The 17,684-nt window shown below is 40.4% G+C and overlaps 1 protein-coding gene across 1 annotated transcript in view; it reads left to right on the plus strand.

The window, feature by feature from the left end:
- Positions 1–17,684, plus strand: part of ALKBH3 (alkB homolog 3, alpha-ketoglutarate dependent dioxygenase) — a 50,092-nt gene that overhangs the window by 18,844 nt on the left and 13,564 nt on the right. Inside the window, exon 7 of the mRNA XM_042781752.1 lies at positions 6,661–6,870. Within this exon, the coding sequence (XP_042637686.1) occupies positions 6,661–6,870 (210 nt within the window). The remainder of the gene's footprint in view (positions 1–6,660; positions 6,871–17,684) is intronic.

A 17,684-nucleotide genomic window follows, 5' to 3' on the forward strand; every position in this document is an offset into this window, starting at 1 on the left:
CCCAACCTTCCTTCCGAGGAGTGGCTGGTGGGTTTGAACCGCCAGCCTTCTGGTGAGCAGTCAAGTGCCTTAGGCACTATGCTACCAGAGCTCCTGCAAATATATGTAGGGAATTTTTTCTCCATAAAAATTAAAGAATTATGTATACTATGTTGTGTTTAGCTATGTATCATGAACACGTTTTAGTATCATTAAATTCTTCTACAACAATGTCATATTTAATGGCTGCACAGTATTCTATATTCTGTGTATATCATAATTTATTAGAACAAGTCCTTTTTGTTGTCTTTTGAGGGTGTTGAATTAGAATTCTTTCATTAGAATTTGGTTGGTTCGTAACTTTGTATTTATTGCTAATAGGCTTAATTTATTTATATACCACCTTGAGCAAAATCAAAAGAGATGTGCTTTTCAGCATTTTTCAAAGGGGGATTCACTGATGTGTGTATATGTATGTTGAGGGCACTTTTTAAATTATAAAATTGAAGTATTACCTCAGGCATAATCATAAGTTTTTAAACTTCTTTTAGTCTTTGTTCAAATTAATTCTTAGGTGAACCCAATGTATAAAAGCAGTGATGAGCTGAGAGTCTCTTTCTCCTACCATAGTTCTAGAGGCACCTCTGTGATAAGCTAGGACTCTACCAAGTACTTTTTGAAATCCACCAAAGAGGTCCTTTTACTGGTGTGATTCATATTTTCTCATACTCTTTTCAAGTGTCTTTTAAGGATAGAATATCTTCACTGAATAGCGAGATGACACTGAATTTTAATTTAGGCGTTCAGTTCTGAAGGATCTGCATAGAGTAATGGGTTGGAGAGTCTAAATTTAGTTCCCAAGTTCATTATCCCCTTTTTTTCTCCTTTTCCCTACTTCACCACCCAAAATAACTATGAACAAATATATACCCACTTAGAAACATAATGCTAACATGGTGTTATCACAGTGCTCAGTACCTAAAACAAGTCAGAGAATCGCTAATTAGTTTCTCAGTCACATTGCAGAAAAGCTATTTTCCTCCTTTACATTCTTGTTTTTCTTGTTAGTGAATAAGCTAGTATCTAATCTTTATCTCCATGGTGTTAAGTTTAAAGCCATAAAACAAATTGGAAACACAGCTTGCTAAAATTATTGTTCCATCACTCATCTGCCAGTTTGTCGTACTGTGGTGCCCTGCGTGTTGCTGGAAGCTATGCCATCAAAGACGTTTACCAATCTCTGCAGTCTCAAAGTGACCAGTCATACAATCAAGGTGTACTGATAATTACTGGAGATGGAATGCAAAAGTTGGAAATGAAGACACATTGGTAGTTGAAAAATATGGCCTTGGTGAAAGAAATGACACTGGAGACCACATGATAGAATTTTGCAAGACCAATGACTTATTCATTGCAGTTATCAACAACATAAACAGCAGCTGTGTACATGGACCTTGCCATATGGAATACACAGGAATTAAATTTACTGCATCTGTGGAAAGAGACGATGGAGAAGCTCCATATCATCAATCAGAACAAAGCCAGGAGATTACTGAGGAACAGACCATCAACTGCTCCTATGCAAGTTCAAGCTGAAGAAAATTAAAACAAATCCATGAGAGCCAAAATATGACCTTGATTATAGCCCACTTGCATTTAGAGACCATTTGAAGAATAGAATCGATGCATTGAATATGAGTGACTGAAGACCAAGTGAGTTGTAGGATGACATCAAGAACATCATACATGAAGAAAGCAAAAGGTCATTAAAAAGACAAGAAAGGAAGAAATAATCGTAATGGATATCAGAAGAAACTTTGAAATTTGAATGAAGAGAAGCTAAAGTGAATGGAAGAAATGATGAAATAAAAGAGCTGAACAGAAGATTTCAAATGGTGGCTCTAGAAGGCAAAGTAAAGTATTATAATGAAATATGCAAAGACCTGGAATTAGAAAACGAAAAGGGAAGAACACACTCGGCATTCCTCAAGCTGAAAGAACTGATGAAAAAATTCAAACCTCGAGTTGCAATATTGAAGGATTCTATGGGCAAAATATTAGATGATGTAGGAAGCATCAAAAGATCAAAGATCGTAGGAATATACAGAGTCACTGTACCAAAAACATCAGCATTGGTTGATGTTCATCCATTTCAGGAGGTTAACATGTGATCAAGAACTGTTGATATTGAAGAAATAAGTCAAAACTACACTGAAGGAATTGGTGAAAAACAAGGCTCCAGGAAATGACAGAATACCCATTGAGATATTTCAACTAACAGATGCAGTGGTAAAGACACTCATTTATTTATGCCAAGAAATTTGGAAGACTGGCCAACTGACTGGATTCATTTTTGTACCTATTGCAAAGAAAGGTGATCAACAGAATGTGGAAATTATCAAATTTATATCAATAAATTAATATCACATGCAAGTAAAATTTTGCTGAAGATATTTCAAAAATGCTTGCAGCAGAATGTTGACAGGGAACTGCCAGAAATTCAAACTGGATTCAGAAGAGGATGTGGAGTAAGGGATATCATTGTTGGTATCACATGGCTCTCGGCTGAAAGCAAAGAATACCAGAAAGATGTTAACCTGTGCTGTGTTGACTATGCAAAGGCTTTCAGTGGTGTGGATCATAACAAATTATGGATAGCATTGTGAATAATGGGAATACCAGAACACTTAATTGTACTCATGAAGAACCTGTACATAGACCAAGAGGCTGTCATTTGAACCAAACAGAGGGATACTGCAAGTTTTAAAATCAGGAAAGATGTGCATCAGGGTTGTATCCTTTTGCCATATTTACTCAATCTGTATGCTGAGTAAATAATTTGAGAAGCTGGAATGTATGAAGAAGAGCATGGCATCAGGATTGGAGGAGGACTCATTAACAACCTGTAATACACAAATAACACACCTTGCTTGTTGAAAGTGAAGATGACTTGAAGCACTTACTAATTAATGAAGATCAAAGGCTACAGCCTTCAGTATGGACTACACCTCAACATAAAACAAAAACCCTCACAACTGGACAAATAAGCAATAACATGATAAATGGAGAAAAGACTGAAGTTGCCAAAGAGTTTATTTTATTTGGATCCACAATCAGTGCCCATGGAAGCAACAGTCAGGAAATCAGATGACTTACTACACTGGGCAAATCTGCACACACAAAAAAAACCTCACTGCTGTTGAGTTGTATCCAACTCATTGTGACTTCTCCTTGGGTTTCCAAGACAGTATCACTATGGAAGTAGATTGCCCAATCTTCCTTCCGTGTGGCTGGTGGGTTTGAACTGCCAGTTTTCTGGTTAGCAGTCAGATGCCTTAGGCACTACGCCACCAGAGCTCCTACAAAAGACCTGTGTAAAGTGTTAAAGAGCAAAGACGTCACTTTGAAGACAAAGGTGTGCCTGATCCAAGCCATAGTATTTTTAGTCACCTGATGTGCATGTGACAGCTGGACAAAGAATAAGGAAGAATTGTGGTGTTGGTGAAGAATATTGAAAATACCTTGGACTAGCAGAAGAATGAACAAATCTGTTTTGGAGGTAGTATAGCCAAAATGCTCCTTAGAAGTGAACAGGGCCAGACTTCATCTCATCTACTTTGCTTGTGTTGTGAGAAGGGACCATTCCCTGGAGAAGCATATTGTGCTTGGTAAAATAGAGTGTCAGTGAAAAAGGGGCTCAATGAGATGGCTGCAGTGATGACCTCAAGCACAGCAAGAATTGTGAGGATGGTGCAGGTCTGGGCAGTGCTTCGTTCTGTTGCACACGGGGTCACTATGAGTTGGAACCAACTCAGTGGCACCTAACAACAACAACATCGTTATTAGAATTTCTCTTGAAATTTATTCCCTTGAATGTAGGAAAAGCACCTGTGGGATTGTTTCTGTTGTGAGCTGAACCAGCTACTTTTTTCATGGACCATTTTTGCTTGAAAGAACAACTGACAGACAAAGTATGGTTATTTAGACTTCAGTATTTAGCAGACATTTTCTTAGAAATGAAGTCAGTTTTGTTTAGGAAAGAGTGGACGGAATTTGTTACTAATGATAGAATTTGAGTTTTCAAGCAAAAATTAGAATGTTGGAAAGCTCACATTCTCCATTTTGAGTCTTACTTAGACCTGTCTGATGAGATTAGTGGTAATATTAATGGATGTGATTTTTTGAGTGATTCTATATTGAAATGTGTCGACATTTAAAAGATCTGTGTAATTCATTGAACCAGTGTTTCCCAGATGACCAGTGTTCAATGTCACAAAATCACGCAGAGTTAAAAGATGTGTTCAGAGTGCAAGCTAGAGAGTGGATTTAAACATAACAGATTGTGAAAAGTTTGTTGATATGGTCTCAGATTTCAGCTAACCTTTAAGAAGCTAGTATTTAGTGACTGGTACACCATGTGATCTGCAGCCTGTACAACTATGAGATCAGAAGAACTTGATGGTGCCCAGCTACCACTGTCAACCACTTGGAGGGGGATCTTTGTAGGAGATCCTGGATAAAGAGGGAGAACAATGTGGAACAAAACTGAAAATCATTTGGAAGAAAAAAAAAAAAAAAAGTGGGGGGAGGACCAGGTTTGCTGGTCTGATAGAGCCTGGTGGAACCCCTGAAACTATGGCCCCTAGCTGCCTTTAGGTCTGGAATTGAACCCACACCTGTGGCTTCCAGCCAAACAAAAGACAGGCATATGAGTTGAACATACGAGGTTTACCTGAGGTAGATACACTCCATGGAGAGAACAATCATGGGAGAAAGAAGGGCTGTTAATGCACAGGGAGACAGCTCAGGCGGTAGGAGTGCATGGAGGGATAGACACAGGGAAGAGGTAACTATGGGGAGGAAGTGGGAGGGGAGCTGTTGCATTGGGGTAAATTGTGTTATGAGACAAAGTGTATGTGAACTGCTATGTGGAAAATAAATTTTCACCCAAATCACAATTTAAAAAAAAAAAAGCTAGTATTTGTTGATTTTGGTGTACACTTCCTCCTTACCTATCAACTGTCTCATTATCTGACATTTCACATTTACAACAATAGTGAAAAAACCTATTTGACTGTTTTGTTCACTGATTTTCATGTAACAAATGCCAGGGTGCAAGGAAAAGTAGTGCTGGCTGTGGTTTTGAAGGTTATGTGCCAGCTTGGCTGGACCGTGATTCTCAGTGGTTTGGCAGTTATGTAATGATGAGCTTTGGTAGTTATATAATGATGTGATTTGGCAGTTATATAATGCTATAATTTGACAGGTATGTATTTATATCGTTATCATCCATTCTGTGATCTGATGTGGTCATCCACCATTTTTACCTATCAACAATTTTTGCATAATGGCCTGGTTTTTGGAACCTAACCGTGTCAATAAATGAGGAGTGGGTATAATATCAAAGTAGAATATCTACAGTTATTTGAAATGGCCATAAAATATCCCTTCCTTCCCAGCTACATATCTATATGAAGCCAATTCTTTTCACATACTCCAACCAAAATGACATATTGTAGCAGATTAAATACAGAAGAAGATATGAAAATCAGCTCTCTTTTATTAAGGCAGACATTAAAGAGATGTGCAAAACAGTGCCACTCTTCTTACCGCATTTTTATATTGGGAAATATAGTTATTTTTCATAAAAAGAATATTTGTGTTAACATGCAGTGGGCTTATTATTGTTTTTAAATGAACTAATACACTTTAAATTTTTTTCTATTTTAATTTTAAATATGGCAAATGTCAATAGCTATAGAACCCATACAAACAAAAATTATTTATGATCTTCAATAATTTTTAAAATTTCATTGTTGTTGAGAATATGCACAGCACAACTCAATACTTCTTAATAGTATAAAATTTGAGAACCATTGTCCTGAAGGAAGCTCTTTACTGTAAAGCACTTAGGATTTCAAGGGCCATACCTCCTATAGTATATGTGGCAAGACAGTGATTTTCTCCAAGTTCCAGATATAAACTACAGTAAATGAACTCTGTGCCAGTGAGAAAGGTAGTGAAATCCATTGAAATATTCTATAGCTCATCACTTGTGTGCTTATTAAGGGGATGTCATGATGATCATTCTGTAGTAAAGAATTATTTTCCATTGAAGTTCTGTTTTTAGGAAGTTAACCACTCTAGAAATATTAAATATCTTTTTTACAAAGCAATTCTGCCATTTATAATAAAAATAGGCATCGAGTGCGCAGAGGGCCACCCAGCAGCAGAGTTGTCTTGCTCCCAGACTGCAGTCTCTGTGTGCTGTCTACCTGGTGACACATCAGCTGTGGAGCACACCAGACTTAATGCTCCACGTACTGCCTTAAGGACTCACCAAGGTGACTGCCCTGAATATATTGACTTTGGCTTCTTTGCCAGGGTCCTGTATTTAACAGGATGAGATGGGTAGATAGGCCCTGGTGTTAATGGCATTTCTATACCAAATTCAGTACCTTTCTAAAATTGCAGAAGTCACCTTATTTCAAAAAACATAATGGAAGGGAATGAAACAACTACTCTTGCCTTCTGTTTATTGCATTCCAAGTGGTTTGCTTACTCCATGTCTCCGTTTAGAACTTGACTGATTTACTGATTTTGTCCTTTATTTCTGTTTTTCTATGTGGCTGTCACTTTATGTGACTGTCTCTGTCCCTTTTCTTGGCCTGTTGATTACAGTGGCATCCTGTGCTGAGCACACTGAAGAACCGCATTGAAGAGAACACTGGCCACACCTTCAACTCCTTACTCTGCAATCTTTATCGAAATGAGAAGGACAGTGTGGACTGGCATAGTGATGATGAACCCTCACTAGGGAGGTGCCCCATTATTGCTTCACTCAGCTTTGGTGCCACACGCACTTTTGAGATGAGGAAGAAGCCCTCACCAGTGAGTATTCTCTATCTTTTTATGCTCTTCCTGCCTTCTATGATTCTGTGGAAAAGGTAGTTCCTCAAAGTTCCTATTTTCAGATTTAGAAGATAGTAGTGTGTGTTTACGGGGAGCTCTGGTGGCTTAGTGCCTAAGGCATTTGACTGCTAACCAGAAGGCTGGCCATTCAAACTCACCAGCCACTCCTCAGGAGGAAGATTGGGCAATCTACTTCCATAGAGATACTGCCTCGGAAACTCAAGGAGGGATCACTATGAGTTGAATCAACTTGACGGCAGTGAGAGTGTGTGTTTTGTTGATGAAACATTCTCTCAATTGGTTGCTCACCCCATGGTTGACTTCTGACATCCAGTATACCCATTCAGTCATATATTCATCCAACAGGAGTTGCCTGCTTTGTGTCAAGTGCTGTAGACTCACTGCCATGTAGTACGGTTACATTGGTTTAAAGGGTAATCACAGTCCCTGTCCTCATGGAGATAGAGTCTAGTGGGGAAATAGGTATTACTGACCACTCAAACAATTGCAATTGTGAAAATACTCCAAGGGAGGGTTATAAAGAAATAGGCCAAGCCAGTGGAGGCAAGAAGGGAAAGGAAGGAGGCTTAAGGAAGATGCCCTGGAGGAAGCCTTTAAGTGCGTGTTCTTCAAGGTAAGGTTTCCACTTTTCTGTCACAAAGCATAATGTACACACGTGTCACTTTCTCAGCAGAGCAATGCCAAGGAGGTTCTCTCTCCTTCATAAACAAGGACTTAAGCCAGATTATCAGAGGGCATGTTCCAAGGTTAAATAGAAAATCAGTGACTAAACTGACTGTATACTAACTTCAGGTTTCCATCCCAGCTCTTTTTTTTTTTTTTAAAGACTTTTTATTGTGATTTGGGTAAAATCTTACAGAGCAGATTCGTTTTCCATTCACCAGTTCATACACATTTTGTTTTGTGCCATTGATTACAATCCCCACAACGCAATAGCTGTCTTCCCAGTTCCTCTCATGGGCACTTTTCCCTGTGTCCATGTCTGTATGCATTCCTGGCTCCCCAGCTTTCTTCCTGTGTAGATGTTGCCCTCTGATCTCCTATGGTTGATTGTGCTAGGGAGTGCATCTCCCTTGTGTAATTGTTCAGCTCATGGACCTATTATTTGGCTGAGAGCTAAGGCGCAGGAGTTCAATCCCAAAGGGTGACTAGGGATCATGGTCAAGGGGGTTTCGCCAGTCTCTGTTGAACTAGTGATCCTGGTCTTTTTTACGTTTTTGAATTTTGTTCCACATTTTTCTCCCACTCTATTCAGGATCTCCAGTTTTGATCCTTTTTGAAGTTGTTGGTGTTGGTAGCCAGGCACCATCTAGTTCTTCTGGTCTCCACCCTAGTTCTTACCTAGATTATATGATATAGAGAGATACTAGAGCTATGAATTTTTTTTTTAATCACAAAAAGGAGTAAGATAAATAATCAATGCCAGTGAATTGTGGATGTAGAAACTGTTGAATTGGTGAGTGTGTTGTATATTTTTACACCACAGTTAAAAAGAAAAAAGTGGAGAGAAAAGATAGAAAGATAGTAGGAACTCCAGGAAAAGGAGCTATCTCTATCAAATTGTCTTGCTTCCAGGGTTTGTGTCTTTTTCTACTCAAGGTTCCCCACGATTCAGCCTGTAGCATTAAACCGGACCTAGTCTCTGTGAAGGTCTAAAGGCTGTTTATTGACTGTGACCTAATCCAGACCACTTAGTTATCAGTCCATGTTCATGTCTGTTCTTCATTAGATAACCTCTCTGAGAATAAAATTGGTGACTAATCTTTTTCCTGGATTTCCAAACATGGTATTTTGAAATTTACTGAGTTATTTTGCATATTAGCTACTTTTTGCCCTTAACTACTTTTTGTTGGTACAGTTTCCTTTGATTGGGTTTCCTTTGCCTTTGTTTGGACAGAAGCTATGTTGCATGTTAGCAGGGAATTGTCAGTTGCCAATAATTTATTGAGTGAACTTATTCTCTGAGCCCTTTGAATAGCCTTCATGGTTTTCATTGGCTATCAGCTTCTCTGCACCAAGGAGTACTACTCAAGAATCAAGCTATCCAACCTTTATTGTATTCTCTTTAAGTATGGTTTGGCTTCTGTACACAGGCTTCCACTCAGTTAAGTCCTGAGGTCACACATGCAGAGAATTCATCCAGCCCTCAGTAAGACTGCTAATATGAAAACCAGAGAGACACCATATATCACACTTTTCAGTTCAGATCCACTTCTCAAGCCAGATGCATGGAATATTGACTCTGTTCCAGGCACAGTCCTGGGAGCTGGGGCTGTAGCTCGTGATCTAGCACGTGCCCCTCCCAGTGTAGCCAGTGCAATCCTTGGTTTAATCTTGGTCCTCAGGTCTTCACAGTTGTTTTCTTTGTTGCTGAGTATTCAAGTATCAATTACAATATCTTTACACACACATTTACCACTACTGCCTCATTTTTAAATTGTGGCTTATTTATAGATTTGGCACTTAAGAACTCCAAAAGTATGCTTTTCTGGATAATTAGTTTTACTGTATAGTTTCCAACTATTAAGCACTAGCAATATTTCAGTGCCCAGAAATATTCATTCCTTCTCCCTCCAGATAGCTGAAACTCTTCATTTTCTGTATAAAAACATTATACAATTGATTTTTGTTATTTGCAGTAATTATGTTCTATAAAGTTCCCATGAACATTGAATCAGTAAATACCAAACCAGCCTTGGTAAAATGGAGGGTCAGAGAAAAAGGGGAAGACCCTCGACGAGATGGATTGACACAGTGGCTGCAACAGTGGGCTCAAGCGCAGTAAGGATTGTTAGGGTGGCACAGGACCGGGCAGTGTTTCGTTCGTTGTATGTAGGGTCACTGTGAGTCAGAATTGACTCGATAACACCTAACAGCAACAACAACAAACATTGTGCGTCAGGTGAGTCAAATTTTTTGCCAGTCAGGGCATGCCCATGAAAGCATTCTGAGTATTGATTTGGGGGTTACAAAGAACTGTTAGCAAATAGGCAGATTTGCAATACAGAATCCACAAATAATGAGGATTGAAGTCCCTGGGTAGTGCAGACAGTCTGCACTCGGCTAGTATCCCAAAGGATGTCAGTTTAAACCCACCCAGCAGCACCTTTGGTGATCCATGCCTGGTGAATGGCTTCTGTAAAGATTACAGCCAACCTGACCCCAGGGCCTCTGAAGTCTTTCCAAATGAATACATGAACAAACAAATGCCCCGACAGATAATGAGGATTGATTGACTGTACAGGGGAATGAAGAACTATTTCTTGGTAATGTACTTCATCTATAAGTTAATAGGTTATAGATCAATGTGTGAACCGAGAACATAACTACCACATACACATTGCTTCTGAGGGAAACTATTTGGAACAAAATGTGTGTGTAAGAAAGAGGCTGCCTGCACTGAAGCTTTATCTTCTCCTCAAGGCTTCTTGGAATCTGTTTTGATGAACACAAGTGAAAACACAGGCCATGAGATGCTTATTTTAAAATGTGGTCGAATCCCTTTCGTTGTCTGCCAGTACCAGGGGAATCGTCTCTATAGCTATGGTAGCTGACTTGATGAGAATACACATCTAATGAGTAAGAAAAGTTGCCTAAGATCTTGAAACAAAGTTGGCGATGGAAACTGGGGACGAAATATAAATATTTCAGTACCTCTAGTTAATGACTAGTGAGTTTTGATTTCCTGCTTAGTCTTAACTTTGTTGAGTGTGATACAATTTTTTGCATATCTTTTCAATTCTGGCTTTTGTTTAAGATGAAGAAGTTGAATATTATATTTGAAATGAAAATAATGAACTAGAATATAGCTTAAAAATGACCTTTTTAAAAGGACCTATCCATTTGATTCTTTGGTAAACAACACCCAAATTTAAACTTTTAGAAAGGCTCCTTTAGGTGTCATTAAGAGATTCCGAATGTCTGGGGCTCCACAAAGCTAGCCAACCCAAAAGTGCAGAAGCCTTTCTCAGAGTTGACAGCCTTGGGAATGTACCTCTGAGTTCACCATCTCTATCTTACTATAATGATCTCATTCTGAAGGATTGAAAAGAAATGTCATTGCACATTTGGGTCTACTTTTCTTTTCATACTAAGGTGATAGCTCAAAGAATATGATTCACAATTCATCCAAGCCATGGTAAAAACATAAAAAGTATAAATTAGGTTAGTAGTCTGTGTGGGGTTTGTAGGAGTCTGACTAGCTGTAACTCTCACGGACCATTTCATAGACCACTGTAGGTTATAGAATGTCAGCAGGACATTCGGGGTGCACTCAAGGCTATGGTGGGAAATCTTTTCAGACTCCACTTTGTTGAACCTGTCAGATGAGAAGCTAGTACCTGTTCTCATCTGGCTCCTGCACTTCACTCAAATATGCACTTTTGAGACAGAAACGCCTGTTTTGGGCCACTTTCAAAGAGAAATAATCTCGATTTTTTGAAAATTCAGACTCCTCCACCCCTGCAGGCAGCTGCGCATTTTGCAGTCTGGCACCTCAAGCAGATCTCTGTAGCAGCTGATCTTCTGAAAGCTGCCTCAGCTCCACACATCGCATCCCTGACAGTTTCTCACTGTGCAGAAATGGAAAGGGGATCTTTGTTTCCTAAGCATCAGTGCCCCCTCTGACTCACACAGTTGGCTCAGTCAGCTTCTTGCGAGCATCATCCCTGGAATCAAACATCCCGCCCACCACGGTGCTGTCCAAATCTGCCGACTCCTGCTCACTCATTTTTATTTTATAGTAAATGACCATTTCCTTTAATCAGAGGAAGGTGCTTGGGGGTGCAGTAGACTTGCCTGATCTTGCTCTTCCATTCATCTGATCCCTTCTTTTATTTACTCAAATTAAAGAGTGAACAGCACCACAAATATCTCTGGACAGTGTCAGGGTAAACTGTCTTAAGACCAAAGGAAAGCTTACCAAATATACTTCAGTAGAGCTTTTTTAAGAAACCAAGAACCTTTTTTATTCTATTAGGCTGGGCTCATTATTTTTATTAGTTGTCCCAAACCCAGTTGTGCTTTTCAAAGTGCATCGTGTCCCTGTTGTAAAGATTAGGCTGGTTCTCTTCCCAGCCAGCTTTAATTCTATACTGAAGACAAGCTGGAAAAGGAACTACAAAAGCCATTTGGCAGGCTGCTATTTCTCTGTCGGTTACCATGGAAACAGTGAGGCTGAGTGGGGGGTTATTAGATAATAGCAGGAAGTTTGTGATGCACTGAAGATTTAGATGCCAAAAGCCTTGTTTTTCTAGGGAAAGGAAAAAAAAAAACTTCTGGATACACTGTCCTTTATCAACTGAATGCTGCAGATGTGAGGGGCTTCTATTCACCTCAGGGTGGGTGAGCAAAGTCATGCGTGGGTCTGACCACTCCCCTTCTGGCACCTTCTCAAGGTGTCCAGCTTTCACGTGCATATGAGGAGATTCTCAAGGATATGAACCTTGTTCATATCACCTGAAGAGATGGTTATAAAATCAAGCTGAATGGTAGAGACACTGAGAGCGCCTTGTGAACTGGAGTTCATTGTGATGACCTTGCTAATTGTGTTTTTCACTCACTACTAGGGAAAATGGAAGGAGCTCTGGTGGTGTAGTGCCTGAGGCATTTGACTGCTACCAGAAGGTTGGCGGTTCAAACCCACCAGCCATTCCATGGAAGGAGAACTGGGCAACCTACTTCCGTAAAGATTTACCTCCTTGGAAACCCAAAGAGGTTCATATGAGTCAGGATCAACTCGATGGCAGTGAGTTTAGTTTAATTTTGTTTTGTTTTGAAGGAGAATGGAGCATAAAAATCAATTGATTTCAGACTAATATTGCTATTTTTGCAAGGACTTGAGAAGATGTTGTTACTGTTGTTGGATGCCATTGCGATGGTTCCTACTCATAGCAACCTTATGTACAACAGAATGAAACACTGCCTGGTCACGGGCCAGCCTCTCCCCCGTTGCTTGTTTCAGCCCATTATTGTGGGTGCTGTGTCAGTCCGTCTCATTGAGGGTCTTCCTCTTGCTCACTGGTTCTCTGCTTTAGCAATCACTGTGTCCTTCTCCAGGGAATGGTCCCTCCCAATAACAGGTTCAAAGTGCATGAGACACATCCTTGCTTCTAAGGAACATTCTGACTACTTCTTCCAAGACATTTATTCATTTTTCTAGCAGTCTATGGTTTATTCAGTATTTTTTGCCATCACCATAATTCAAAGGCATCATTTTTTTCTTTAGTCTTCCTTATTCATTGTCCAGCTTTCACATGCATATGAGGAGATTGAAAATACCATGACTTGGGTCAGATGTACCTTAGTCCTCAAGGTGATATCTTTGCTTTTTAACACTTAAAAGAGTTTTGCAGCAGCTTTGCCCAATGCAATATATCATTTGATTTCTTGGAATCAAAAATAACGTGGGGACTGAATAGCTTCCATTTGGGACCTGGCTAACCCAGAACTGTGCATCATTTCCTGGTGTAGCGACAGCCTCCATCTTAGCCAGCAGCCCCACTGCTGCTCTTCCAGTCATCCATGCTCCTGATTAATCCATCTTCTAATCATAGCATCTTTCTGAGAAATTACAAGAATACTTAAAAGAAATTGTTTATAGTCATGGTCTGTTTTAAAAACACCCTAACAAAATTAAGAAAATCAGATTTTATTTCCCGTTTCTGTCCCTGATGTTGGTAAAAAGCACTTATCTGCCTCCTTTATACTTCCTCCTTTTCTGTAAATGGGAATGATAATTGGTGACTCTTTGATGGGAGTAATAGAAGTTTTCCCAGGAAAATGCCATGAACGTTGTTGCAGAAATCAGTGGATTTTAAGCTGTTATAAATGGTAGATGCCATGATGACTTTTCAGATATAGAAATTGGAATAGGAAATGAGTAGCAGTGAAGCTAAACGCCAAGGTCCCTGTGGCCTGGGAAGCAGCATTCATCGAGGGAGTACAGGGTTGCACTGTACAGAGGTCACGGGGAGGTGACCTCTGGAGCAGAAATGGTGATTGAGGTTTTGAGCTTCTATCTCTAAGGTCATTTAATGGTTTGGAGAGTGTGAGTGAGTGAGCAGATGAATGTGTGTGCATGTGTTTATTAAAGCTGAAAAATACCATGAAACTTGTTGTAGGAATCAGTGGATTTTTTAAGCTGTTATAATTGGGCAGTGCCATGGTGACTTTAATTCAAGCCATGATAGGCCTTGAATTATCGATAGACTCTTCAATCCTTTGGAAGTTGGAACCTTCATTTACTTCCTTAGGGCTTTGTCTTGGGCTGGAATCCATTCCGTGACTGTGAATAAGTAACTTTTGCAAAGAGCCCCTCCATTTTGTGTTGCCAGTGACAGTACTTTTAATTTTAGGGGAGTGACCTTTTCCAAGTGATTTGTTTTTCTGCATGTGCAGTGATTAGGTATGGGGTCTGCTTGCAAACCTTTCGGACCTTTTTTCTTTTCTTCGCCATACTCTTAAAAACTGCTCCTGAGCTTTCTGATGATTGTCTGATCTTCCTCAAGCCACCTTTTCATGGAGGATGACTGCCCAGGTGAAGTGGGAAGGGCTTAGTGTGTTTGAAGAAGGGGAAGCAGGCCCCCCATTGGAGCAGACTGTGAGAGGGTGTGAGGAGAGTAGCAGGTGATGAGGTTGGAATAGTGAGCAGGGGCCACATTGTACGGAGACTCATAAGCCTCAGGAAGGAATGGGTTTTATTTTAAGTACATTGAGAACACATTGAAGTGGGTTAAACAGAAGAATGACTTGACCTGATTGAAGATTGAAGGGCACAGTTATGACTCTGTGGAGCATAGACTAGAAAGGAGCAAGAGTAGAAGCAAGAGGATGAGTTGTTGTTGTTGTTGTTGTTAGGTGCCATCGAGTCATTTCCGACTCATAGTGACCCCATGCACAGCAGAACGAAACACTGCCTGATCCCGCGCCAGCTCCACGATCCCTGCTATACTTGAGCCCATAATCACAGCCACCATGTCAATCCATCTCATTGAACGCCTCCCCCTCTTTTGTTGACCCTGCACCCTACCAAGCATAACATCCTTCTCCAGGAATGGTCTCTTCTGACAACATGACAAAAATAGGTGAGATGAATGAAGTCTGGCCATTCTCGCTTCCAAGGAGCATTTTGGGTGCACTTCCTCCAGGACAGATCTGTTAGTTCTTTTAGCAGTCCATGGTACTTTCAGCATTCTTCACCAGCACCACAACTCAAAAGCATCAACTCTTCTTCAGTCTTCCTTATTCATTGTCCAGCTCTCACATGCATACAAGGCGATTGGAAATATCATGGCTTGTGTCAGGCGCACCTTAGTCCTCAAGGAGACATGAGTTAGGAAATTGTTATACCTTATACATGCTGAGGACCAAGGGCAGGAAGGAGAGAAGGGCATATTCAAATGACATGAATTCAAAGGAGCAAGGACTTTTAAAGGAGGCATGGGTTTGAAAGTGTAACTGAGGAGCAGGGATACCTACTCTGGCACCTGGTCAAGTGCCACTAGATGTTGGAGACATAATTGCCTTCCACATGAGAGAGTTTCACAGAACTTGGAATGTTCTAGGGATAACCAGGATTCAGGTAGGAGAAAATGGAGGGAACTTTCAGAACCCATGAAGCTAGAAGATACAGGGGAGTTTTCTCACTACTGAATAGGAGTTCCAGAGGATGCAGTGAAAGGTACAGGAAGCATCAAGTGGTGGGGCATTGTATCTACTCAGGAACAGTTAGAGAATGAGTGCTCTGCTGTTAGCACATGACTCGACACTGGCATTTCCAGTGGTGACTCAAGTCGGCTGTGATGTCAGGCCTGGTGGCATTATTCTCATGTGCTCTTAGTGGAAAGGGAGGCTTCATTTCTGGTGCTGCCATCTTGGGTGGAAGCTCTTTTAGCATAGCAGTTACTTTAAGCTGCATTTCTTGGTAATAATTACCAAGAATTGAATCTTCATGCATTAACTTTTCTTGTTTGAAATCTGCATTCAGTGGAGCTGGGATGGTTCCTACGGTGAATGTGAAAAAGAGTTTGCCTTTGCTTAGATTCACTAGCTTCTCACCCCCACTCTGTGTCTTGTACTGTGTAGACAGCAGATCATTAGCAGGTATTTCGTTCTAAATTTCGTTTGCCTTTTGGTGTCTCCAGTCCAGAAGGAAAAGCAGGAGCCTGCACACTGGGCTGGGCTGCGGTATGATATTTCAGATGCCTGCAGGTAGAGAACCTCTGCTGCAGTGAGACCCTCCCGAGCCCTCCTCTAAGTTAGCTGGCCTTGGTGGGCTTCCGCATCTGAGCTAATAAGAAGATCATTATGTGCACCCCTGTGGAGGATGGTTGATTGCCTTTGTCAGTCCTTTTTGCTTCATTTTCCCATTTGCTTTGCCAGAAGCTTCCATGTCAAATGAATGCCAAAAGTCAAGAAAGAGTTTGATAAAATTCCAAAGATTGTATGTGGCAAATGAGGTTAAAACCATTTTGAACAGATAACCTCAGTGGTATCAAATCTGTTGTGCTTTTCCAGCTAGCCTCTTAGTTGAGTGGGTCATGTTTCAGAAACAGCTGCTTCTGTTTTTAAAGTAAATGTATTTCAGATCAATGTTGAGGATGCCATCATTTCAAGTGTGGTTTGAGTCAGCAGAATAACTATAGAGATGACTTTGTGGACCCAGCTTTATCCTCTCTACGTAATTTCCGTAGCTAATATGTTTTGTGTATGTCAGATTTTTAAAAAATGTATTACTGCTATGAACAAAAAGTCAGTTGTGTTCTTGCCTCAGGGCTATAGGAACAGCTCTGCAGTCCAATTACAGCAGCAGGCTTAGCTGGTCTGTGAAGCTATCTAGAATGCAGCCAAGTTCTCAAGTACAGAGCAACACCCCAGTTTGATTGGGAAAACAAGCTAAAAAGATATAACAGATAAGCGAGGTGAGTGGCCTAGTGTAAGCTGAGGGCTGGTGGGGATCAAAGGGACAGCTGGCCCTTAGTAGGTAAATAGCTAATAGCACAAGTTAGTGTTTAGTTTTCAAATATCATTTCTGTCTGGAAAAAAAGGCCTTGACTGTATCTGTCAAGCAGTTCCATGAATCTGATTTCTTGAGCCAGAGAAATAGGGAAATCCCTAATATACTAATTATCATATTGAAAAAACCCAGTGCCTGACCCTACAGCTCCTCTAACTAAATCTCTCTCTTTTCTTTTTCTTTTGAAGAACAAATTCTGAAGTGAGCTGTCTGTAGCTACAGTCTCTTTCCTCACAACTTACCACTTTTGAAACACCTGCTCTGTAGCTGCCGTCGCCACCACTCTGCTGAAATTATGCTGATACCATTGACTTAAGAACAGATCCACTGGTCTTTTCTCAGTCCTCGTTCTCCTTTATCTTTCTGATGTTGTTGAACACCAGGGCCCATTGCCTCTGTCTTTGAAACCCACCCATCTGTTAGCTGCCTTTTCTTTCTCCTGTTTGCTTCTTGTACTTCTCTTATTGCTACTTCTCTGTCTCTTTGAGGTTTTTTCTTTATATTCAACCCCTTAACGTGGGTGGTTGAGAGTATCTTGGATTCTGTTATTTCTGTCTACGTTATTCTTTTTTTTTTTTTTCCTTTCTTGTGATTTGGATGAAGATTTACAGAGCAAATTCACTTTCCATACAGCAGTTCACATATACTTTGTCTCATGTTATTGACCACATTTTACCACAATGCAACAGCTCCCCTCCCACTTCCTCCCCATAGTTACCTCTTCCCAGTGTCTATCCCTCCATATACTCCTGCCCCC

The sequence above is a fragment of the Orycteropus afer genome, unplaced genomic scaffold, assembly GCF_000298275.1.
Source record: "Orycteropus afer afer isolate SDZICR_OR568_19922 unplaced genomic scaffold, OryAfe1.0 scaffold00165, whole genome shotgun sequence".
In the NCBI taxonomy this organism is placed as follows: Eukaryota; Metazoa; Chordata; class Mammalia; order Tubulidentata; family Orycteropodidae; genus Orycteropus; species Orycteropus afer.